We start from the raw sequence: 26,897 nt of genomic DNA, 5'->3' as shown, positions 1-26,897 counted from the left end.
ATATGCCAGTCATACATGATTGCTTCTTGTTGCTAAGAAAACATGTCCCACTATCATGAACAAACACATATCTATAATACTTTATGCTTTTCTGTCAACCTGTGCCCTAACCGAATGTAAAATAAAAATTATTGTTCATGTACAGTACCAGTATATTGCTTGCATATGCATACGGTAGTTCAAAATTGCAAAACAGACACGCCCAGGCCACTGCTGGGTGTTTCATTTCTTTACTTTGTTTCAAATCTAGCCAATAGAACTGTACCCACTAAGCGCAGCGTTTAAATATCTCAGTCTTTAATGTTTGTCAGCCGCAGATGGCCACCAATTAAAATATTCGCAGCAAATCGATCCCTTTTGCCCCTCATTACGTTGACATCAGTGAGATGATAAGATGGCATTTAGCGGGTACGTTCTGTCACACGGTGAAGACTCCAGCCCACATGAAGACGGCAGGATGTTGACAACGCGGGGGCCATAGACAGGGGCGTCACAAGGGGTAGGAAAGTGGGACTGAGTTACCAGGGCCCAAGGTGGAGGGGCCCTAGTAACTTTAGCTATTGAAAAATAGCAGATATACAAGCTCACAGCGCGGCACCGAGTGCCGCGCTGCGAGCTTGTAGATCTGCAATTTTTGAAAAGTCGTGAAAATGTGCGCAAATCTTTGAATATATGTATTTTTTAAGTGAACATTTGTAACTCAAATTTAGCTTCTGGGGGGTCCCAAATATTTTGAGATGGGGGGGGTCCTTCACATGAAAAAGTTTGAGCATCACTGACATGAAAACATAGGTTTCTTGGCACACATTTTCACGATTTTTCAAAAATAGCAGTGAGCTTGTATATCTGCTATTTTTCAATAGTTAACATTCATATGGGGGGGGCCCGCAGTGAATCCTTGTACCCAGGGCCCAGGATTTGGTGTGACGCCCCTGGCCATGGATGTGCATGGGCTTCTGGTCAGCCAACGTCTCGATGACTAATCCCCCTTCACACCCTCCACCCTCACACAACGCCGCTGGCAATTCCTTTACCAGAACAGGGCCTTCAGATTAGCCACCGCGCTCTGATACAAGGTGATAAGTGGTCTCTCGGGGGTCTGGAGGAGGACCACAGTAAGACACTAGCGCAGACAAGCAGCATCAAGCTCATTTTAGCTTTAGGCCCTAGCTGTCGTCAAGCTGTGGCCAGATGATAAATGAAGGAAATAGCGTCCGGGAAAATGCTTTGGAGGAGCACCTCAGCGGTTTAGATCATCCCCTTGACCCGTACACAGTGACATGTCAGGCCCCCTCAACCCTGTGAATGGACTGTGAGTTGGGGTCAGCCAGTTCACCTGCACATTATTCCCCCTGGTGAGAGGGGCTTATGTTACGCTGTTGACTGCTACTGTCTGTCTGGAGGACTGAATTATATCTCACAAATGTCTTCCCATCTGCTCCTAACAGAACATGGCTTCACTTTGATCCCGGTGAGAATGCTATCTGTTCTATTTTGAGGTTGTTCACGCTCGACTGAGCTGCCACTCAGACTGGGTGGATGGGGGGGGGGGCCTCTTCACTTCCTCGGGTCATTAATTTCAATGTTTGATTAGTTAGGTTGCGGTAAACAGGTTGACAGAAGGGAATGTTTACTTTGACTTTGGTTCTTCTGGCTTCCTAAATGTCATTTTAAACAAATCCCTGCCAGCTAATCTGATCAGGCACTCAGGCAATGATCTGGTCTCTGTGATACTGTCTAACATGCTGCTATAAATAACTTTCATTGACACCCCCTCCCCCCCCCCCCCCCCCTCATCTCTCTCCCTCTCTCCAACAGCATCCTGTTTGCAGATATAGTTGGTTTCACCAGCCTGGCCTCCCAGTGTACAGCCCAGGAGCTGGTTAAACTGCTAAACGAGTTGTTTGGAAAGTTTGACGAGCTCGCCACGGTGAGTCTATTGTTCTTCCTATCAGGGTTCCAACGGTCATGAAATTCCTGGAAATATTTTGAAATTAGAAAAATATTTTTCCAGTACTGGAAACATTTTGGAATTGATCAAAGGTCCTGGAAAAAATAGCTATGCATTGTCTTTGGTTATTGATTTTGTTAATAACTCTGAAATGACAAATTTAACTGTGGCCAAATTGTCAAATATTAGAGGCAGAAATTGTGAGAATATCATACATACATACTCACAACGCTCACGAGCATGTAGATCGGCTATTTTCACAATAAAACCGTGTTATACAAAATTCCTCAACTCGTAGTGCTCGTCAGCGTCCCCAGTTCAAATATGATTATTTCCGGGGTCACAGCCTGAAAAGGTTGAGAACCACTGGCATACACTACCTGTCTTTGGGCATTGCGCATAGGAGTAAGCGACTTGTTAATGAGCTGAATTATTGTTATATAGTCCTGGAAATTGGGTTAAATATTCTGGAATAGTTTTGGAAAAGGTTTGGAAATTAATTGGTAAAAATGGGTGGGAACCCTGTCCTATGAACAGTATTGTTCCTTTTACATCATTGATATCAATCACCTGGAAATGTTCGTCCCTTTTGATCTTTGTGTGTGCATTGTCCAGCCTCCGAGACTTGTGAGGCTCGCCTAGTGGTGGCATGTTTTTGCGTGTGTGCGTGTATGGCTTTGAACATGCTGGCTATACTCGCTAACTCCACTGTCATGCCAGCTTAGCATGATGTTACAGAGAACACCGGAGGCCCATATTATGATGTTTCGTATGATTACACAGGGCTTCATTTGAGGAAGAGTTGGCAGAAGTCTTTAATCCAAGTCAGATTTACCCTTGACTAAACCTTGTCTCCACTCTGGCAATCTCTGTGTACTGAATGAAGAGGCTGTGGAGCTGAACGGGTGCTGGTCTTGCATATTGCATAAGGGAACTCCACACAGTCAAATATGTGTGTTGATTCAGCCACATGAACCCTAGCGCCTCTATTCTGGGCATGTCACAACAGGCCAACATTCAGGGGAAAATAGACAGTCTACAACAGGGTTCCCCAATAGGCGACCCGTCAGGCCCACACCAACCCCAGTAATAATGGTGGTATAAGAGCAGCAACAACACTAGTATATCGTCGTTGTCGGCTGGAAATCTCGTATCTCCAAATGTGTACGTTCTTTCGCAAATCATACAAGGCCGTCAAACAAAAGTAGTGAAAACAGCAGATGTACAAGCACACAACTTGTAGATCGGCTGTTTTCACTAGTTTAAATCATTTTTTAAATGACAAATACAAAACGCACAGTTTTGAACATACAAGATTTTCACCCGACAACGACGATATCTGAACTGTCGCTGGAGTAGCGGGAACGCCACTGTCGCCCCCTGCAATGTTGTGGCCCTCGGCTTGGTACCCTAGACATAATTCGGCCCTTGGGGAAAACTAATTGGGGAACCCTGGTCTACAAGCTCACAGCGCAAAAAAGTAGGGTGGTAATACAGACCCCGGTCAAAATATATAGGTTACTCTGAGAGTGTAAAAATAGACACACGGCTAATTTATTTCTGAAAGAGTTAAATCATCACATCTGTCATGACATCTGCTTCAGTTTTGTCTCGATTTCGGGGATTTCCTATTGCGAATGTATGAATCAAAATTGTGTTGAAGCCCCTGCATCTTTTGTATTTTTATGTGCCTCTACCGAATGATATTGTAATTTCCGTGGCTCACTGGCCGGTGTGAGTTTGTCTGACACATATGTTTGTTTGGTGAGAGGTTTGAATCCCAACTGCTCCTGCAGATCACCCCGCAGCTGACTTATCTGCATGTAATCTGGCCTCTATTACTTACTTCTATTATCAGGCACATGTGCCTGTGAAATCCCTTAATCCGCCGGATTACAGCTAACCCTTTTTTGCTTTCATACAACATTTTCTTGGCTTTATTGGGGGAGTCTATTTTTAACTTGTTTGTTTACATGCACAAAATAGAATTGAACATGACTTTGGGAGCAGCATTTTTGTTTTCTTCTTGTGTTTTGGTTGTTCAAATTACATGAAACGGTTTTGGTCACTTTTGCTTCATTAAACTTAGTATTGTTTGTCTTGCGTATCCATATGTGTGCTACAGTCTTCCTTCATCCCTGTAAAAGTTGTACTTTATCCCGAGTTGCAATTAAGCATGTTAAATAAGGAGAACCAATTATTACATGCAACAATATATCGTCACTGTCGGGCAGAAACCTTGTATCTCCAAGTTTCAAATGTGTACGTTTTTTCGTAAGTAAAGCCCTGCTTCATCATACAAGGCCGTAGCGCAAAAGTAGTGAAGTTGCGGTGCGAGGCGTTGTGTGCTTGTAGATCGGCTGTTTTCACTAGTTTAGTTCATTCTTTTAAATGATGAAAACGAACGGTTTTGGACATACAAGGTTTCCACCCAACAACGACGATATACAGACTCATTTATAAATCCATTCATGTCAACAAGTCGACACATTTTAATTGGATATTTATTTGGATGAAAATGATACATTTGGAAACATATCACTGTCTCATCGTTGCGATCTGAATGACCGAGTTACGGGCTCTTTGGTGGCTCGCCGGGGAGCTTGGAGTAGTTACACTGATAGGCTCCCATAAGTTCCATCATCAGAAGGTTTTAGCCTTGCTCTGCGTCTGACCCAAAGCCCCGCTCATTCTGATCCACCCTGGCAGGAAGTGGCAGTGGCAATGACTCATGGCCGCGGCCACAGTGGGCATGCTGTCTCTCCCGGTTCCAGACGAGGAGCGGGCGATGCCACATGTCCACTGGGCACTGTTTCCTTGCGTCATCCCAGTGCCGTCCACACACCACCTGTTCACTCTATGGACTCATCAAGACACACAGGAAGTGGGCCAGGAATGTAGCGCTGCTGCTGTCCCAAAGTCCGACTGATGTAGTAGACCACTGGTTCTCAACCTGTGGGTCATTACCCCCAGGGGGGGTCCCCAAATTATTTTGGGATGGTCCCCAGATGATTAACGTAATGTGCAACATTGTTTTCTCGCTCAACAGTAAACAAGCCGACATAACGTTTAAGTGTATAGAGGGGTACAAATTAAACCTTGGCCAAACTGTCAAATATTAGAGGCAGAAATAGAACTGTGTTATACAAAATGTAATTCCTCAACTCTTAGTGCTCGTCAGAGTGGGGGGGGGGGTCCCCAGTTAAAATATAATTATTTTGGGAGGTCGCGGCCTGAAAAGGTTGAGAACCACTCATGTAGTAGACTTACCCCTCCCCTCCCCTCCCCTCCCATCTCCATCAGCCCATCTCCATCAGTTTTGTGTTTCATTGTTTATCAATGTAAACATGCGGCAGATGCACGTCTTTTAACATTGTGTTGTGCTTCACTTTTGTCTGATCGATTGCAGTCATTTGGTGTCTGTTTTTGGATGGCTTCCAAAAACACATCCCGTAAAACCCTTGCAGAGCAGCACTACTCATCAATGTCAGCTTTAGGGCAAGCGACCATTCACAAGAAGAGATGGGGCGGGACCAATATTTCAGTCTGTGGAGAGGCTGATCACAGCTGTGACCCCGAAATAGCCCAAAAAAACAACAACCTGTTTACGTGAACTTCATTTATATGCAAATTAGCCGCAGATTGATTTGTTTCTGAACGTCATACATCATTTGATCAGGAGAAGCCTGATACCACTAATAACAGGGCAGAGGCACAGGGTCACACAGAGATTCTATCCAATAGTGGAAGAAGTTAATGACTTGATTTTAAGAGTGAAACATTTACAGTAGTTAGTTGTGTTCGGTCTTAATCTTCATCGTGTATCAATGTATGTACATACTTTTTTACTAACTTCAGTAAGCACTAGGCAGCAACAGAACAGACATGACCCTAACAGCACAGCGACCTAGTAGCTCCCTCTGTAAAAATGTAGGCGCTATGTAGCGTCGGGAGCGTTTGCTCATTGGGAAGATGCATTTGCGACGTCGCTTGCCAATTTAGCTCCTCGTTCGCGCAGCGACGTCGCAAATGCATCTTCCCAATGAGCAAACGCTCCCGACGCTACATAGCGCCTACATTGTTACAGAGGGAGAGAAGACATCGGCGTTATGTCGCTGTGCTGTCTGGGGAGGATCTACAAACTAAAGGTGGCTCTGCAAACAGACTACTTCAGACAACTACAGAAAGGCAGTCGAATGAAGTCGGGAGATCAGTCAGTTGGAAGGTGTGGAAAAAAGAGAATGAGTAGCTATAAATAATAAACGAACAGTGCCAATGGCATAATATGCTTGCTTTCTTGCTCCAAGTGTTCTCTATCCATCAGGAAGCTCTCTGGAATGTGTCAGGCTATAGTTTTACTCCAGCTTTTCTCGGAATCAATGTTGCTTTTCCTCGTTTCCCCAAATGAGCGCAACTGCATTTGGGAAATCGAGGAAATTCCGAGACAAGCTTGAGTAAAACATTATTGAACAATATGGACTGACACATTCCAGAGAGCTTCCTGATGGAACACTTGGAGCAAGAAGCCAAACACCTCATATTTAGCATTTGTACATGTTTGGAGCAGTAATGGGATCAAACAGGCTCTCCGACAGTCCATTGGCACTGTTCGTTATAAGCTTGTAAGAGTGAAAAAGTCTTAAAAATAAAAGTCCTCTATATAGCAAGGGTTTTCAAAGTGGGCAGTCCAGGGGTGCCACGAGATCATCTGATAATAGTTGGAATTTGCTTGAAAGAATATTTAGTATCATTTTAAAGTTGAAGTACAAAGTTATTTTCAGTCAGTTCTAACCAAAATGGCTATTATCTCAACAAGACTGTCGGACAAAACTGGTGAAAACAGCCGATCTACAAGCACACATTGTGTGCTTGTAGAGCTGCTGTTTTCACTAGTTTAGTACATTTTATAAATGATAAGAACAAAACTGACATGGTTTCCACCCGACAACGACGATGTGCTATAAATATAAGGTGCTGGGAGTGAAAATTATAATGTAGGGGTGCCTCGGATTAAACAAATATTCATGGGGTGCCCTGAGACAAAAAGGTTTGGGAACCCCTGCTCTATAGAATAGCAGCCATACTCTGTAGGCCTATTGCATTTTAGAAGGGGTCCCCGCTACCCTCCTAGCAGCCAACCAGAGAGCTCTACCTCCTCCCTGCCAGCCCAACGGTTGAAGGCCGACCGAGCAAGTTTCAACACTTCCCTACAACTTAAACTTATGACCCGACGCGACAGTGTGCACACTGCCCGTTCGACAACAGATCTTTGGCCACAGACGCTTTCCAATGCTTAAGGTCTTTGCACACTGCTGCGTTTTTCGTTGCGAAATGCGTTTTTCAGGGCAAGGATAGAGAGAGAGAGATAGAGAGAGCAAGGGACCGAGTGGTGTGCGAAACGGGCGGCAGTGTGCAAACGTGACTGGCATAACTTGAGGTAGATATTTTTATTTGTGTGCTCCGAAATTCACTCCGATATTCGGCCCGAAAAAACGCAGCAGTGTGCAAAGACCTTTACCACCGCGGTGGAGCGCTACCTTGACACGACGTGAGCTTGCAGTGTTTTTTTACTTTTATTCTAGAAGCGATAATGCTACATATTCCAATCATAACTACACATATTACACCAGTGTAGTCGTTATGATGCTGTACCCTCTCAGTGTGTTATTGTTGCACACTTTGTCACAGGTGTTAAACAAGTGAGAGTGGAAATCTGTTTTAAGTAGAGGCTTTGGCTTATAATTAGAACATAATGAAGAAAATAAAGCCATCCTCTATTCTATAAAACTGTACTTCTCCCTGCGTGAGCTCCAAACAGCCTGCCTCTGTTTCCATGGCAGATTTTCGCAAAGCTTTTCATCCCTGTCTCTCCTCTCGCCGCGCCTCCTCGCATCACAGCGCTCCAACTCCTCCGCTCCTTGTCTCTCGGTCTTTTGATCGCCGTGCTTCAGCCTCCCTCCCTCAACTGTGTCTTTTTATGCCCCATGGTTCTCTGCTCCCTCTACCTTTCCTTCTGCTTCCATTTTTAGGATGAGTTCTAATCCGCCTACCCACTTTGTGTTCATGTTACATGAATTTAGCCGCGTGATTCTGCAAGCACGTGTTTGTAAAATATAAAACACACGACACACGTCTATCCTGCATGCAATTGTACAGACTTTTAGATTAATTGATTTGCTAGTGCACCTATATGTTACTATTAATGCTAGGGCTGTCACAATTATTACATAATCGTCTAATCGCGATTATTTGACATAATCACGATTTATTTTTTCATAATCGTCGTAATCGTTTCAATGTTGAAAAATTTTCATATAAGTAAAAAAAAATAGTGGAAATAGCAGATCTACAAGCTCACAACACGTCGCATCAATATTCTTTTTTAAGTATAAAGTTGTCAAATATGTCAGTAATTTCTTTGTATATTTAGGTTATGTGTCATATCTACCATGTGCAACTTCAAAGCCTAAAAGCCAAACAGAAATGTAATTGTCAACGACAAAAACACAATTAAATCGTAATTAGTTGAGGGACAATTAATCGTAATGTAAAATGTCATAATCGCGACAGCCCTAATTAATACTCTTCATTTTTAGTTAATACAATTTTTTTTATTAAAGACCCACCGTGAGACAAATTGATATGAATTGGATACAATCCACTGAGGCAAACTCATCCACATTCTGAGCTTAGGGCATGGAGCATTCCTGAGAGGCTAGTGCCAGGCTACAGTACAGTATCGGCAGGTCGTATGAGCACACTCCAGCCACAGTCCTCTTGGCTGACAGCGAGACATCCTCACCAGTGTAATGCAGGGTGACACTCTTGCTCCCTACCACCCTCGTTATTGCACTCTAGCAGGGACGTGCTGGCCATTGGGAAAAGCGGGACAACTCCCGAACGGCCGGTTCATTCCCGGCCGGTCCAGGCCGGCCATTAGGAAAAACATTAAAATAAAATGTTGGCCTTCGTTCCATTTTGGGGGCTGGGTGGCCAACAAAGTAAATCGTCACTGTCGGGCAGAAACCTCGTATCTCCAAGTTTCAAATTTGTAAATCTTTTCGCAAAGCAAAGCCCTGCTTCATCATACGAGGCCGTCGCACAAAAGTAGTGAAAACAGCAGATCTACAAGCACACAACGCCTCGCGGTGCGAGGCGTTGTGTGCTTGTAGATCGGCTGTTTTCACTAGTTTAATTTTTTTTTAAATGATAAATACAAAACAAACGGTTTTGGACATACAAGGTTTCTACCCGACAACGACAAAATATAACTCATGTAATTGGTCCAGTGGCTTGTCACATGATCTGAAATGGCAAATCTTTGAGTAGCAGTGAGGGCCTCTCCAACTCTTTTTCCCGGGCTGAATCAGGGGCCCAGCAATGCATGTCCCTGGTTGAGTGAGACCATCGCTGTAGTGGACATGAACTGGAGCTCGGGTCCTCCCTTCCACTCAGGAGGAGTCGTCGAGTACCAGCTGTTACAGTCACCTGACCTCGACTATGTCAACGACATCGCGCTCATTTTCGAACACTGCTGTGCTTGCGAAGGGAATTCGTTGGACAGGTGTTAAACCAGGATACTCCATACAGCCCAGGATGTCCAGTGGACGAAACACACAGACGACAGTGTTGACCTCTACGCTGGTCTACCGCTGGTGACCATGAAGGAGACATTGCATGCTTTGTCAAGCCTGATGTGGTTGGTGCTCAGAGGATAGTAGTGGACATGCTGAGGAAAAGAAAGGAAATACAACGTGCATCTTCCGTCTCTGGTGCTGAGCTAAACTGAAAAAAAGAAGAAGAAAACTAGAAACAGTGCTCTTCCGAGCACAGGCCTCCGCCAGGTGGCCTCCGCCAGGTAGCCTCCTGGTGGCGCTATGATAGTCCTATGTGAAAAGGGTGCCATGTCTTCTTCGGCCTTTCACTGTAATCTGGTGCTGCATTCATGATTTGAGGCAAAGGCGTCATCCCAAGAGCCCCATCTACCCCAGTGGCCTCCACAAGACTGATTGATTGATTTTATGTGAAGTTTAATAAACTATTTCTAATGCAACATATAGAAGCAGCTTTATTATCTGTTTTCATTAACTTAAAACGTTTCTCCTCCATTTGGCTTTATTGTGTTGGGGGGGGGGGGGGGAGTGAAAGTGTAATACCAGTATGTCTAGTGCCTTTGCCCACTAGAGGCCCCCAGCGATACATGCTCTAGGTGTCTAAAATGTGACCATATTGACTTAAAACATGCTATAACATGCCATAGAAACTATGCCTAATGGCCACATGAAATATGGTCACATTGCTTGAAAGTGGAATTTTGATAGACGATGGATTTTAATGCCAGAATACTTTTTACAATCAGCATTATAGCTGTATGGCTCACACTCACACATAAACAGCAGCGAGCAAGGAAACATTTGTAAAAGAGCAACATATCCTTTAGCTCTGTTAACAATACAGTGTATTTGACATTTGAATGTTTATTTTTTATTTGTATTTATTTTTTTAGCTATTTGTTATATCCACGAGTTGAATACCTAGGACTTCCGACGAAAAAAGAAAAGACCGTAAATGGACTTATTTGGGATTCTCCTTTTAGGCAGGGTGTTTAATCTGTACTTGTACTGTCCTACATTCTTTTAATTGACCATACTTGTTCAGTTCTCTACTTTTTGTTTAATAAAATACTCAATCAATCAATATTGATTGAATCAAAGAAAATGACAATGGACCTTACACTTGGAAATTGACTGCTGTTTTTCCACAAAAACTATGACTACGGTATATGAATTTGAGAACTAGAAGACTCACGTGCAAGTGTAAGATCTCTCTCTCTCTCTCTCTCTCTCTCTCTCTCTCTCTCTCTCTCTCTCTCTCTCTCTCTCTCTCTCTCTCTCTCCCCCCCCCCCCCCACACACATGTATGCACATGACCACCCAGATTGTCCATAGTGCTTGAGTCACATGACCATGGTAATCCTGCTTGGGTCTGAATCAGCTCCTTAAACCCCTATAGTGCAGATTAACACCGAAGAAGTACTGAGGCGGAGACTTTCTAAGTACGGGGGCTTTCCCTGCGCGCTTCCTATAGCCTCACCCATGCTTCAGCCTTGCTGCTGTCCCTCAGAAGACGTGGCCTGAGTTACCCCTGAACGACCTCACTGAACCCTGCAGAATCATACACCGTATATTCTGTTAGGCCAGTGTTTCTCAACCACTGTGCCTGGGGACCTTTGGTGTGCCCCTGAGAAGGGCCAAGTGTGTCCCTTGAAACTGCTTGAAAGCCAGTATTGTATTTGGCATTTTAAAAATGATTTAAACTAGTGATTTAAACTAGTGAAAACAGCCGATCTACAAGCACACAACGCCTCGCGGTGCGAGGCGTTGTGTGCTTGTAGATCTGCTGTTTTCGCTACTGTTGTGCGACAGCCTTGTATGATGAAGCAGGGCTTTACTTTGCGAAGAAACGTACAAATTTGAAACTTGGAGATGCAAGGTTTCTTCCCGACAGTGACAATATTTACACCCGCGTATTATGTTGGTGTGCCCATGGATTCTTGGGACATGAAAAGTGTGCCCATGCAGAAAAAAGGTTGAGAAACACTGTGTTAGGCTATAACAATCTTTTGAAGGCAAGGTGTTTAGAAAATTAAGAACACAAATGAGGTGCTTTAGAAATATGATAAGAAAATGTGGAGAACCTTTTATTGAGCCGAGCCCGTATGACTTCATGTGACTTATCCCTCGTCGTCCAAATTCAAGTTGATGTGTAGTTAAAATGGGTCATGTTTTGGTGTGAGGGCCCCAGGGAGACCAGCACAGCAGACTTTGGTCTCTTGTGGGGTCTTAATGGAGATTTATGACTGTTTTCTCACTGTCACAGTCAGAATTCCGTTCTCTTCAGTACTTGTTTAGTATACATTTTAGGGTTAATTGCGATGCTTGTTTTATAGCTTGACAAGTCCTGAGGTTTTACTTGAGAAAATATTGATTCAAGTCTGAAGCACAATTTAGTGAGATTCCTTTATTTTCCCCTCTATTTTGTACTGTACAGTTCTCTGTTGCTGCTTAACTTAGAAAGGTGGCTGCTCCTTAGTGCTTCTTTGTACATACAGGATATATATGTAATATTTGACATGAACTCTACATATAGTGTGCCTCACTGCTGCCGAGCATTCACAGAATACTACTGTACTGTATACAGTATGTCAGAATAGCTTAAAGCAAATAGTCTTTTTTTTTTGTGCCGCTAACAAGCTGTCACTGTCTCTCACTTTCCTGGAACTCACACGGCTTGCATGTTAAAAATAGAGCATCCAACCTCGTCTTGTGCACACCGATGTGCATAATTATGAGTCTCTGTGCGCTTCACATGCTTGGCCCACAATCCCATTACCTCCATGGGAACAATGGGAGGTTATGAGAACGTGTCCGTGCGTCCGTGCCTCCTTGCTTAGATGAATGTCTGTGGCTTGACGGGTTATATTTATACGCCGTCCTTTCATGAAACTGCCTCTGGACACTACAGTGAACATGACTCACCTATTCACCAAAGTTAGAGTGATCCGCTGATTAGCCGCCACATTGGAGGGCTCATTTAAGCCCTGATCTAAGCTCAAAGCCTAAGGAGCTTGTGTTGGATAGAGTGTCTGCAAACAAACAATATCCAGTGGTGGAAAGTAACTAAGTACATTCACTTAAAGTACTGTACTTAAGTATTTGTATTTTACTTGAGCATTTCCAATTTCCAACACTTTTACTTCTACTCCACTACACCTCAGAGGCAAATTGTAACTTTACTCCACTACATTTATTTGAGAACTTTAGTCACTACTAATTACTTTGTATATTGATTATTATTACAAAACATACATTTACCGCTTCAACCCCATATACATTATGGCCATTTGAAATTAGCCATTCTACAAGCTTGTAGATCTGCTATTTTCAATAGATTTTTATACATTTGAAATCCTGAAATGGGACATTCTGTATAATGAGTACTTTTACTTTTGATACTTTAAGTACATTTTGATGCCAATAGTTTTGTACTTTTACTCAAGTACATTTTGAATTCCGGACTTTTTAGGACTTTTTCCTCACACCAAAATACCTATGAGAGTGGAATCCGCGCTCCGCCAATGCATTTCAATGAGAAGGGAGCGTTTTTGCAGAAATCCTCTGCTGGCATGAAACCGCTTCACTCTCATTGAAATGCATTGGCGGAACGCGGATTCCACTCTCATAGGTATTTTGGTGTGAGGGCACCCTAAGAGTGCACACACACCAAAATATGGTCTGATAAACTCTTTTGGTGCGCGTCTGACTGAAAACACAGAGTGCTTCTGTCCCAAAGCCAATGCCACGCCTGTCAGTCACTTCCAGAACCCTCCCCATTCTGCCTTCGACTCACCCGATTGGACAGAGGGGGGGAAACCAGAATCTGCGTGGAGAATTTATCTGCTCCAGCATAAATGCAAGGTCGGCGCGGCGCGCAGATATAGAAAGGGTTATCATACCAAAATCTACAGATATAGAGCTTTTCAAAATGCATGGTGACCTTTGCCACCTTTCGGATACCGACATCTCGTATGGCCCATGGACTAACTGTAATGCATTGGCGGAATGCAGATTCCACTCTAGGTATTTTGGTGTGTGTGCACCCTAATAGAGTATTTCTACATTCCAGTATTGATACTTTTACTTAAATAAAAGATCTGAGTACTTTTTCCACCACTGACAATATCCGAGCACGTGCAGGTCAGGACAGGTGCACAGTACACCACTGACACACCGAACGGTCACAACAATGAAATTCTATCGCTGAATCGCAGCGCATTTTTTTAAAGTGCATTTCACCCCTTACTACTGTATGTTTCTCTCTCTCTCTCTGCCCCCCCCCCTCCTCTCTCTCTCTCTCTCTCTCTCTCTCTCTCTCTCTCTCCCTCCCTCTCTCTCTCTCACTCTACATATCCATCTGGCGGACAGGAGAACCACTGTCGCAGAATTAAGATCCTGGGGGACTGCTACTACTGTGTGTCTGGGCTGACCCAGCCCAAGGCTGACCACGCACACTGCTGTGTGGAGATGGGCCTGGACATGATAGACACCATAACGTGAGTGCCTGGCAGGGGCGTCACAAGGGGTAGGAAAGTGCGACTGAGTTACTGGGGCCCAAGGTGGAGGGGCCCTAATAACTTTATCTATTGAAAAATAGCAGATATACAAGCTCACAGCGCGGCACCGAGTGCCGCGCTGCAAGCTTGTAGATCTGCTATTTTTGAAAAGTTGTGAAAATGTGTGAAAATCTTTGAGTATATGTATTTTTTAAGCGAACATTTCTAACTCAAATTTTGCTTCTGGGGGTCCCTGGAACGAAATATTTTGAGATCGGGGTCCGTGGCCAAATACATATCATCTTGGGGGTCCTTGACATAGGTTTCTTTCACACATTTTCACGATTTTTCAAAAATAGCAGATATACAAGCTCACATCGCGGCACTCGCTGACATTCATTCAATAGTTGACATTCATGGGGGGCCCGCAGTGAATCCTTGTACCCAGGGCCCAGAATTTGGTGTGACGCCCCTGGTGCCTGGGTCACACCTGCCTGCCACTGCCACTTATCTCCCTCCTTGGCGGACACATTTAGTAATTGCCTTGATCATCCGAGTGGCCTGACAATTATTTATAATTGCCCCGTTTCCATTTTTGGTCTGTGATTAACATATCGTTGTTGTCGGGTGGGAACCTTGTGTCGTGTCCAGAACCGTTCGTTTTTGTATTTATCATTTCAAAAGTGATTTGGGGCGTTGTGTGCTTGTAGATCAGCTATTTCCACTAGTTTTGTGCGACAGTCTTGTATGATGAAGCAGCTTTAGTTTACGAAAGAAAAACGTACACATTTGAAACGTGGAGATACAAGGTCGTTGTGTGCTTGTAGATCTGCTATTTTCACTAGTTTTGTGGGACAGTCTTGTATGATGAAGCAGCTTTAGTTTACGGAAAAAAACATACACATTTGAAACATGGAGATACAAGGTCGTTGTGTGCTTGTAGATCTGCTATTTTCACTAGTTTTGTGCGACAGTCTTGTATGATGAAGCAGCTTTAGTTTACGAAAAAACTTACACATTTGAAACATGGAGATACAAGGTTTATGCCCCACAGTGACGATATTCTACACTTAAAAATGAGGTCTGCCGGAAATAAATCAATTATCTTGTGGAGACCAAGTGAGTGCCGGACGAGGCGTTCCTTTCTAGAAGTGAGGATGGTGTTTAATGCATTCCTGCAGTAAGCGGTGCAGTTGAGTGTGAGAGAGTACAAAAACACATTTCATGCTCCTTTATGGAGATGTGTTTCAAAGCTGAGAATTAGTTAGCTCTGGTCCATCGTGTCACCTCCAGTGACGCTCTGACAGACCCGTCGGCAAATGAATAGACCGCGATTTCTCAGCCCCTACGAGCGTTCAACTTTAGTCAAAATAAACAAAACTACTTCACTACTCACCAAACCAAAGTTAGTTTTGCGTTGTTGAAAGTCTATTCTCCGCGGTGGTGTGAGCCCCTCAGCACCCCACCCAATCTGCAAAATACACTATTTTTGGCATGAAATAAAGTGCATCCAACTCGACCGCCTCTTATTTCCGGATTGTGAACCATTGTATCTGCGGTGGCCGCTGGGTGGCTCGAGGTGGGTGCGTTTTATTTCATGACAAAAATAATGTATTTTACAGAGTAGGTGGGGTGCTGAGGGGTTCACCACCGTGGAGAATATAGACTTTCAACAACGCAAAACTACCTTTTGGTGAGTAGTGAAGTAGTTTTGTCTATTTTGACTCAAGTTGAGCGCTCGTAGGGTCTACTCATTTGCCGACGGGTCTGTCAGAGCGTCACTGGAGGTGACGCGATGGACCAGAGCTAAGAATTAGTATGAGTGAGTTATAAGCAGACATGCACACATGTACAGTACACAATCTGTCCATTGGTAACCATGATAGCTCAGCAACTGCACAAAACTATATTCAAACCATACTGGAGCCCTAACACGGATTTACAACATCGACTTTAAAAAGAAATATGGACAGTGGAAAGCCATTGGTTTCTATGCTGCGCAAATGAAGCTTTTTTGGCTGTTGTATGGGTGCCGCCATCATTGTTTTAATGGTACCCAAGGAATGCTATTGGCTGCCAATGGTCACGTGCAACCGCAGGGATACATGGGACAGTGTCTTGAGCGAAAATAAAGCACACGAAGAAGAATCATCACAAGCCTATGATCACAAGCGCCTCCTACAGCATACCCTGCTATAACATCAACTATAACATAAATTGGACCATATTTTCACAAAACGCAAATCATGGTGATTGAAACGAGACTTTAAACTAGTTACAGGAACCATAAAGTATTTATGACAACGTTTATTAAGGTAAGAAAATCAAATGTAAAAGTTCGGGGGAAATTAATGGAATGGAATGGAATGTGACGCACGTCATGGCAACCACACTTGTAAATTAAAATGCAATTTTAAATTTATGCCCATATATGGAGATTCCTGATGTCATCAATATTATCAATATATTAGCAATATTAAGCCCATATCTGGGAATGACCATATATGGACATATTGTGTCAGTCTCATGATAACCAGTGTGGTTGTCGCGACGCGAGTCACACTTGCAAATGAATTCCATCCTTGTCCCTTTTATGCCCAAATATGGATATCCCTGATGTCATCAATATTAAGGCCATATCTGGTAATGCCCATATATGGACCTTGTGTCAGTCTCTTTTGCTTCAGCGCGAGGTCGCTTCTCGCCCTTAGGGCGTCTTACTGGTTTGAATACGTCATGCTGTGTGCATGTAGGCACACATTCTAACCAGTGTGTCATTGTCCTGCAGGTCGGTTGCAGAGGCCACAGAGGTCAACCTGAACATGCGTGTAGGCCTGCACACGGGCCGGGTGCTGTGTGGCGTCCTGGGTCTGAGGAAATGGCAGTATGACGTGTGGTCCAATGACGTGACCCTGGCCAATGTGATGGAGGCAGGAGGGCTGCCGGGGTCAGTGCTAGTAGTGCTATGTATATCTCACCAGCTCTCTTGCTCTGTGTTTTACTGTACAAAATTATACATTTTCATTATTTTAGTCAGGAACACTCACGTCAAAGTAGATTTAACCATTTATTGCAACAGAATACAGTTAGACTTGGTCTTAAAGGGCTCCGTGTTCGGAGATGTTCCCTGAATTTTGTACATGCATGCTTGCTATGCAAAATCAGGGAACTTTTGGCTCTGACTTCATTGATTATTGTCTATGAACACCACCATCACCATTTCTCCATCTCATCTCTGTGTTCCCACAGCAAAGTCCACATCACCAAATCCACCCTGGAGTGCTTGAACGGAGACTACGAGGTGGAGCCCGGAAACGGACACGAGAGGAACGACTTTCTGAAAAAGCATGAGATCGAAACCTTCTTCATAGTGCCATCTCACCGACGGAAGGTACTGTGCCGTAGGTTGTTGATGAGTGGCCATCGGAGTGTCTGTTCTTGTTGGGGCGGCAGTGGCTCAGGAGGTAGAGCGGCCGTCTTGGAATCAGAAGGTTTCCGGGTGGATCCCCGGCTAGGGATGGGATGATATGAAAATTCATGTAATGATTATTGTGACCAAAAGAATTGTAGTTTACGACATTATCGCGATAACCAAAATATCCCCAACATCCATTATCTTGGGGCGGAAACATGCTTGTAGATAGCTTGTAGATCGGCTATTTTTTGGCAAAGAGATTTGGAAGAGAGTGAAAACGCGACGAGATGGTTTAAAATAACGGATTTGCAGCTTGGCAAATAAAAGGGGAATTGATCCCAGTGCATTACGGAGGACGATTTTGTGATAAATGAAATCTCCACGATACGATTATCGTGAGTGTTTTTTATCAGATTATGGTCCCATCCCTATTCCCGGCTACTCCTGGCTTCATTTCAAAGTGGCTTCGAGCAAGGCACTGCTCCTGATAAGCAGTTACTGTAGCTGTCTTGCATGGTTGCCTCCAACGGCGCTGTGTGAATGGGTGAATGTAATTCACATTTGCAAAGTGCTTTGGAAAAATGTGCAAAAGAAATGCACCGTTAATACCCGTTTTTATTTACCATTGCTGTTGTCAAAGGACTGAAGGGGCAATGTGGGACAGCTCGAGACCCAGCTAATGTCTGCTGACATTGTAGAGGCAATATCCTTATAGTTCAACCTCCTTCTCAGACCTTGGCAGTACTTGAAAGCTACTATGCCAGCAGCATCTTGTACCTCTTAACACGTACACATGTGTGTATGTTGGCTCAATTTCCCTAGGAGCTAATCCATGTTAATGGGCCTACCAGGTAAGTCTGAGGCTACCGCTAGCTTAAACAAAAGTCTCATTGAACAGTGTTGACCTTGTGCTGGAAATCTATTGTAATGCCGGATCTCGCTGACCCTAGAATAGAAATGATGTGTGGTGAAAGCTAGGGGCTGAGGCCCACTATATCACACAGTCAACGTCTCTCTATCTCTATCTCTATCTCTATCTCTATCTCTATCTCTATCTCTATCTCTATCTCTATCTCTATCTCTATCTCTATCTCTCTGTCTCCCTCTCCCTCTCCCTCTCCCTCTCCCTCTCCCTCTCCCTCTCCCTCTCCCTCTCTCTCTCATTTGCTTGCTGTTCAGATGATCTGCCTTGCAGCCTGTGATGTACTGGACTGGGGGGTGTAATAAACGGCTCACGGCATCTATCAGCTTAGATCTGCACGGGTTCACAAGCATACAGATACTGGCTTGGACACAGTTGTATTTGTGTACGTGTGTGCGTGCGGGTGTGCATATGTGTGTGTTGTGCATGCACGCACGCACACACAAACAAGTCTGGATGTCTATGTGTACACCCCACCCCACCCCCTCCGGCCCAAGCACACACACACACACACACACACACACACACACACACACACACACACACACACACACACACACACACACACACACACACACACACACACACACACACACACACACACACACACAGAAAGACAGACAGACACACACAGACGGACCCACACGCACGCACTTGCACTTTCATAAATATAGGGCCTCCCAGTCTTCTGTCTTTCATTACAGGCTATCTCCACCAGATGTGCCAGGAGCAGCTGGAGAGGGGATTTCAGTGTTCTCTCACTATCAGTTCTCCTCTCCTCTCCTCTCCTCTCCTCTCCTCTCCTCTCCTCTCCTCTCCTCTCCTCTCCTCTCCTCTCCTCTCCTCTCCTCTCCTCTCATCTGGATTTAAGCTCCATCTCCTCCTCCTTCTCCTCCTCTTGTCAAATGTTTAACTCTAGCAATATTATTATCACACTGATGGCAGATTTCACGTTATGCAATATGATCATATATATCAGCTTTTGTGTCCTCATGTGAGCCTTTGATATGCAGGAAGAGTTTGGCTAATCCTCTTAATGGAGCTGATGATTTAGACTTACTTCATCAAAGACATTGCTCAAAGAGAGATGGTGCATCCGCTGAGCTGTGTGGTGGCTTTAATTATTAATTTGTTTGTAAAGGCAATCCATCGTTGTATGCCCTCTTAACATACTGTAACTTGCACACTGGGGTGGCCATTGCTGAGAGGGTATAGGGGCTGTCTGGGAGTCAGTGTCACTTAGCAACTAAGGTGGTCCTCAACCTTTTCAGGCTGTGACCCCCAAAATAATCATATTTTAACTGGGGACCCCCCCCCCCCCCCACCCTGACGAACACTAAGAGTTGAGGCATTACATTTTGTATAACACAGTTCTATTGTGAAAATAGCAGATCTACATGCTCACAACGCCTTGCATTGCGAGGCGTTGTGAGCATTTTCACAAATGTTCACAATTTCTGCCTCTATTATTTGACAATTTAACCAATGTTTAATTTGTCATTTTAGAGGTATTAAAAAGTCCTTAAATTGTCACTTTAGAAATATGCATAAACCCTCTATACACTTAAACTTTATTTTTGGTTTGTTTACTGTTGAGTGAGAAAACAATGTTGCACATTAAGTTAATCATCTGGGGACCCCCCAAATAATTTGGGGAGCGCCCTGGGGGTCCCGAACCACAGGTCGAGAACCACTGAACTAAGGGACACTGACTCCTAATAGTTAGCATGCAGAGGACAAATTATACGTATACAGTATGTGTGCAAATGTACTTTAACAAATACAACAACTAAAGGGGACACAATTATTATTATAAATGACACACATTCCTCCAAAAAATGTTGATGAATTGAATACATGAGACCACAATGGAAAGTCCCCAGGACTTGTTTGTGTTATCCTTTTAGCCTTAATGTCAGACTCTACCTCTTGCTGTTTACATTTCTGACTAATAAAGTATTCAAACAGTCAATCGATCAAACACATGCTAAATAACGTTTATATTTGAGGGTAGCAGAGTGCTAAAGAACAGAGGTTGTTATATTTCAACTGCTCGCTTAATTTAATTTCTGCATTCAGCCTGACAGTCACTGTAATGTTTTCTACAATATGCCTTGTCTCAGCCTGCATACGTGCGTAGTACCCATGCATGCACGCACTTTATTGAATTGTGGACCATGGCTCCACAGGATTTAACAATTCAAAATGGGATGTACTCAGTAAACAAGAGGATTCTGTTAAATTGACCAGGGATAGGACTTTGAATTCACTTAATTCTTTCAATTTATTTTCAGCGCAAGAGTGTTATCTATTTTGTCTGTACTTTCCAAGCATGCAAAACCAATACTACTCCTACAACTGTGTTGTGAGATCCAGTCTAAAACCCCTGTTCTCATTGCTTGTCTGTTGATAGATATTCCCAGGATTGATTCTCTCGGATATAAAGCCTGCCAAAAAGATGAAGTTCAAAACCGTGTGCTACTTACTGGTGCAGCTCATGCACTGCCGGAAGATGTTCAAGGCTGAGATCCCTTTCTCCAATGTCATGAACTGTGAGGATGGCGACAAGGTACGGGCCGCCAGTGCATGTGTTGTGCGTGTCTCTGTGTTTGTTCTGTAAAGTGACTCAAACGGTCATTTCCTAAGTCCTCTTCAGTCCGTAGCTACTGCCCATGTAGGATGTAAGGTGGTGTTTGGCTAATTTATGCTTTGTCGTCACTCGTCACCCTTTGGTCACACCAAAGGTCAAGCCTTAGTTAGAACAGGGTTTGTGTTTGTATAGTATGTGTGCATGTTGTATTGTATGTATGTATGTACAGTGTCTGTGTGTGTGTGCGTGTGTGCGTGCGTGCGTGCGTGCGTGCGTGCGTGCGTGTGTGCGTGCGTGTACACTATACAGTATATCTGCCACCACTAGGTTGCATGATATCACAAAACAAAACAGAACTACCCGTCCCCGGCCATAAATGAAGATGGCCCATGTGGCTTCAGAACGAAATACATTGTTAAGTGAAAGTCATAAAACCCACAAAGAGTGTGACAGCTGAATCACAGTTGCCAAACAATTTTCAGCGAATCTCTTAGTTACACCAACATTGTCCTTGTGAAGCAGTTTTATAGCTATAGGTGACGTATTTATTAAGATTGCTATTTCCATTTGGCCAAAGGAGACGTGGAGTAGACATTAGTCAGCCCTCCCACAAGCAGACTGGTTTTTCACCACAGAGACAGATGCCATCTGAATTCTTCTTGCTGGTTTTCAACACTCCATTAATTGTGATTCCTAAGGCTTTGTTCACAAACTGCACACATTGTAACATACTGTTGTTTGCTAAAGCTTGGACTGGAAGGTTACATACAGTATATGCTATAATTGGACACTTTATAGCCCTATTTAGACGGTAGCACATAAAACATAGGGCATAAATGTGTTCAACACCTCCTATTTTGCTGGTTAAAAGGCACATTATGTTTTTGAGCAGCAGTTTGATGAGGTGCGGAGCGTTTAATTTGCCCTCCCGCGTTCACCTGTGGGCCGTGGCTTTTTTATCTGCTTGCTGAGAGCTGGAATATTTTCAATTGAGGCGGTTGGAAGCATTTTTAGGCGAGCGCCTTGGTGTTTTCAGCCAGGAAAAAGAATGCCCCCGCTGGCCAAAGCCCCTTAATCATGGGTGTTTTTCATAAATTAGACCAGGGGTCTTCAACGTTTTCAGGCCAAGGACCCCTTATTTAAGTGAGAGATGAAGCAGGGACCCCCACACGCCTTTTCATAGATTCTACTGTATATATACTGTAGTTTCATCCTTTGACAGCACAATCATCTGTATTTTGGATTCATGTCAATTTGTGTTTTCAGATATTTATCACTAGAACCGTCAATACTTATAAAACTTGACCTTTCACTCTCTACTTAGTCTGCTCCTTTTCCCCTCTACACCAAAGCTCTGTTGAAGACCCCTAAATTAGACCAATTACTGTCTTATGCCTTTACTTGTTCAACTGACAATACATAATTTCTGTTGAGTAACACGGCCGTGTGCTGAAGTATGAATTAGCCTTTAGTATGATGTGATGTGACTGTACAGTGGACTGAAGTGGATGGAAATGATGGTTATTGCTGTGACCCTGTGGTATAAACCCTTCAGCGTGTGTTGTTGTCCCATCCAGATTGATGTTCCATTCCCCCAGCCTCATACCATCAGTGATGTTGATAATCTGACAAACAGTCAAAGCTCTTATTTGACTTTGTGTCAGCGGAAAGAAAAGCAATCCTGTGGATTGGCAGCTGTACAATTCTAGTTTTAATCCATGATGACCAGGTGTATGTGCTGCAGTTGTGAATGTGTGATCAGTGTGTGTGTGTGTGTGTGTGTGTGTGTGTGTGTGTGTGTGTGTGTGTGTGTGTGTGTGTGTGTGTGTGTGTGTGTGTGTGTGTGTGTGTGTGTGTGTGTGTGCGTGCGTGCGTGCTTGCGTGCGTGCGCGTGCGTGTGTTTGTACTGTACCTGTGGGTATTAATGTTTTATTCTCAATAATTAAATGACTAATTACTGTGAACTTAACCTTCCAGATAATAATTAATCCACATAGCCCTCACTAGTTAAACAGTTCATCTATAATTGTATAGATGTATCTCCCGAGTCCCATCCATATTATTATTTGTACAAACCCAGTGGTAAATTGTAGGCAGAATGGCATAAAACAGAAACATGGGAAATAGAAAAAGAGGGTTGGAACAACACCTTCCATACACAGGAAAGGTAATGTCACATTCAGGTCACACATTGTCACACTGTTCGAGGTGACATTCAGCGGCTGGCACTCTGTCAACCACATGTGAACTGTATAGAGAGGTCTAAATCCTCAGGCGGGTGGGCCTGAGCCATACTGAGAAGAACAATTTACGGCCAGATTCGCACGTTGGCTAAGTCAGTGAGTCAGCAAGTCAACGGATTGGAATTGGGCCTAAAAAAAGGAAAGAAGGAAGGAAGGAAGGAAGGAAGGAAGGAAGGAAGGAAGGAAGGAAGGAAGGAAGGAAGGAAGGAAGGAAGATAGGAAGGAAGGAAGGAAGGAAGGAATCATTTTGTTTCGGTCACGTTTGTTCCAGTGTTTCACAAACGTTCAAATTTCAAGGTCTGCCCTTAACTCTGACAATGTACCAAATTTGGTTCCATTTGTACACTGTCAGAGTTACAGATTTTTATGGGTCAATTTAGTCTTGCGTAGCCAGACAACTATTCCACAACAACTGCAGCTCCTGAACGGCGAGTAATGGAAACATGGCATTTCTGTTCAAGAAAATATATTTTAAAATGTCATTTCTGCTAAGCAGCAAGCTAAATATGCTTATATGATTTTTATTTATATTAGGATAAATGTGCCCAATGTGTGACGGAGACGGAAGTGAGGAGGAGGCTTCACTTCCGCTTTAACCTCATTGTTCTCATCGTTCTTCTTATACGTTATTCCAGACTGTATGACGGGAGCATTTGCAAATCGCGGAGTAAACTGTCTGACCACGCGAGACTAAGGTCAATTTAGACCCCCCCCCCGCCCCAAAGGAACCCACAGAATCCATGGAATCCATTTTGAGAACCACTGGTTTATACTATATCGTCACTGTCGGGCAGAAACCTCATATCTCCAAGTTTCAAATTTGTACGTTTTTTTCACAAAGTAAAGCCCTGCTTCATCAGTCAAGGCCGTCGCACAAAAGTAGTGAAAACAGCAGATCTACAAGCACACAACGCCTCGCGGTGCGAGGCGTTGTGTGCTTGTAGATCGGCTGTTTTCACTAGTTTAACATTTTTTAAATACAAAACAAACGGTCTTGTACATACATACAAGGTTTCCACCCGACAACGACGATATGTACTTATTAATGTTCTATCATGCTCACTCTGGTGATCCTCATCCATCTATCTGCTCGCTCAACCGCCCCGCCCCCCTCCCCCTGCCCGATCCCCCCGCACCCCCGGCCAGCAACCCCCCCCCCCCCCCCCCCCCTCCCCGGCTGTGACACGGGTGGTCTCTGAGCTGTCTCATCACCTTCACGTGTTGGCGTCATTAGTTCGACTATGGGGTAGGGTTATGGTTAGGTTTTAGGGTTAGGTTTAGGTTTAGGAATAGTTTGACTGAGGTTAGGGTTAGGTTTTGGGTTAGGTTTAGGCATTGTGGTTAACATTCACCAGGTTAGCATTCACCAGTGTCGGCAGGTTAGCAATTTCACCAGGTTAGCATTCATCACCAGCGTCGAACTAATGGGACGTCGAACAAATGCTACGTCAATGCTACGTCAAATGCTGCGTCAAATGCTGCGTCGCAATCCTCCCCTACTGTGTGCACATGTCACGCACGCACGCACACACACACACAGTCACACACACACACACACACACACACACACACACACACACACACACACACACACACACACACACACACACACACACACACACACACACACACACACAGGTGAACGCATCCACTCTGCCTTGTTAACTCATCGGCCATGCTCCGCTGCTCAATGTATTATAATTAATGCTGACTTTGCCTTCCCAAGATGCACTTAGACACAGTGTGGTGCCTTCAGTAATGAAGCTAAGTGTGAGGGCCTTAAGTCATGATTTGAATGTATAATCAGCCGCCATTGTTTGTTGCTGTTGACTCCTCATCATCAACTCTCGCCGTTAATGTGATTATACACTCATCATGGGTCTACTCAGTGTCAGTGAGCTGCGGTGGCGTGTGCACCGTCCGCGGCCACGGCCCCTGTACAGTTCCACAAACAGACTCACCTTTTATCACAACCAGGGGCGTCACACCCAATTCTGGGCCCTGGGTACAAGGATTCACTGCGGGCCCCCCCCCCCCATGAATGTTAACTATTGAAAAATAGCAGATATACAAGCTCACAGCGCGGCACCGAGTGCCGCGCTGCGAGCTTGTAGATCTGCTATTTTTGAAAAAATCGTGAAAATGTGTGCCAAGGAACCTATGTTTTCACGTCAGTGATGCGCAAACTTTTTCATGTGAAGGACCCCCCCCCCCCCCCCCATCTCAAAATATTTAGTTCCAGGGACCCCCCAGAAGCAAAATTTGAGTTACAAATGTTCACTTAAAAAAATACATATATTCGAAGATTTGCGCACATTTTCACGACTTTTCAAAAAATAGCAGATCTACAAGCTCGCAGCGCGGCACTCGGTGCCGCGCTGTGAGCTTGTATATCTGCTATTTTTCAATAGCTAAGGTTACTAGGGCCCCTCCACCTTGGGCCCTGGTAACTCAGTCCCACTTTCCTACCCCTTGTGACGCCCCTGATCACAACCCCACGGCAGCGGAGGGCCATGCGCACAGCTCCAGAGAAGCTGATAAGGAACCGCCCCAACCACCCGCACCAGGTCACCGCCGTCCAGAGCAGCCCCAGGACGCGGGTCAACCGCTACATCGGCCGGCTGATCGAGGCTCGGCAGACGGAGTCCGACACGGCCGATCTCAACTACGTCACGCTCATGTACAAGTGCTCCGAGCGTGAGCAGAGGGTGAGGCCGACCGACACACACACACAATGCAAATTAGTTATTGTGGTATGATGATGTTGTTGTTGTCGGGTGGAAACCTTGTATGTCCAAAACCGTTCGTTTCGCAATTTATCGTTTAAAAAAAGAATTTAAACTAGTGAAAATAGCTGATCTACAAGCACACAACACCTCGCACCGCGAGGCGTTGTGTGCTTATACATCAGCTATCTTCACTAGATTTGTGTGACAGTCTTGTATGGTGAAGCAGGGCTTTACTTTATGAAAAAAACATAAAAAATTGAAACTTGGTGATACAAGTTTTCTACTCAACAGTGACGATATGTTCGAAGTGCCAAATGTGTGACTGGATCGTTCTTTCTGTAGTATCACCAGGTTCCCGATGAGAACTTCACCGGCGCGGTGGTCCTCTCCCTGATCCTAGCTGCCTTGTTTGGCCTTGTCTACCTTCTCATCATACCACAGTATGTATGAAAGTATCAGAAACATTAGGTATCTCTCTCTTCACTAGCAGTTAAAACCTAGTTAATATACAATATCCTCTAAAGCCTAGTTAATATACAATATACAGTATGTGTGCCTGCCGCCCCTTCTGCCATCAATAATAATTTAGATGTCCCTTTTTCATTCTTAGCCACACTAGTGAGAGTGCCTGGCTCTTGTTTGGTTCAAACCACTTTGGACTGGTTGGGTGTAAGGAGCTAGGAGCTGGGTGAGTGGGTAGGTAGGTAGGTAGGTAGGTAGGTAGGTAGGTAGGTAGGTAGGTAGGTAGGTAGGTAGGTGGGTGGGTGGGTGGGTGAGTGGGTAGGTAGGTAGGTAGGTAGGTAGGTAGGTAGGTAGGTAGGTGAGTGAGCGAGTGGGTAGGTGGGTAGGTAGGTAGGTAGGTAGGTAGGTAGGTAGGTAGGTAGGTAGGTAGGTAGAAAAGCAAGGCACAAAAAAGAAGAATATACATAAAGTCG

The 26,897-nt window shown here is 44.3% G+C and overlaps 1 protein-coding gene across 5 annotated transcripts in view; it reads left to right on the top strand.

Annotated features, from left to right (window-relative positions):
* The window catches only part of LOC308285906 (adenylate cyclase type 1-like), a gene marked incomplete at its 5' end in the record, with an annotated part of 58,717 nt that overhangs the window by 17,035 nt on the left and 14,785 nt on the right, over nucleotides 1–26,897 (top strand). For all 5 annotated transcript variants that reach the window (XM_080726805.1, XM_080726804.1, XM_080726803.1 and 2 more), the window contains 7 exons: nucleotides 1,819–1,930; nucleotides 13,936–14,063; nucleotides 16,852–17,010; nucleotides 17,313–17,454; nucleotides 20,814–20,969; nucleotides 25,738–25,941; nucleotides 26,305–26,402. In XM_080726805.1, the coding sequence (XP_080582931.1) occupies nucleotides 1,819–1,930; nucleotides 13,936–14,063; nucleotides 16,852–17,010; nucleotides 17,313–17,454; nucleotides 20,814–20,969; nucleotides 25,738–25,941; nucleotides 26,305–26,402 (999 nt within the window). The remainder of the gene's footprint in view (nucleotides 1–1,818; nucleotides 1,931–13,935; nucleotides 14,064–16,851; nucleotides 17,011–17,312; nucleotides 17,455–20,813; nucleotides 20,970–25,737; nucleotides 25,942–26,304; nucleotides 26,403–26,897) is intronic.

The sequence above is a fragment of the Nannobrachium achirus genome (genome assembly GCF_963921795.1).
Source record: "Nannobrachium achirus genome assembly, chromosome: 5".
NCBI classification, from domain to species: domain Eukaryota; kingdom Metazoa; phylum Chordata; class Actinopteri; order Myctophiformes; family Myctophidae; genus Nannobrachium; species Nannobrachium achirus.
This window is presented reverse-complemented; position numbering and strand designations above follow the sequence as displayed.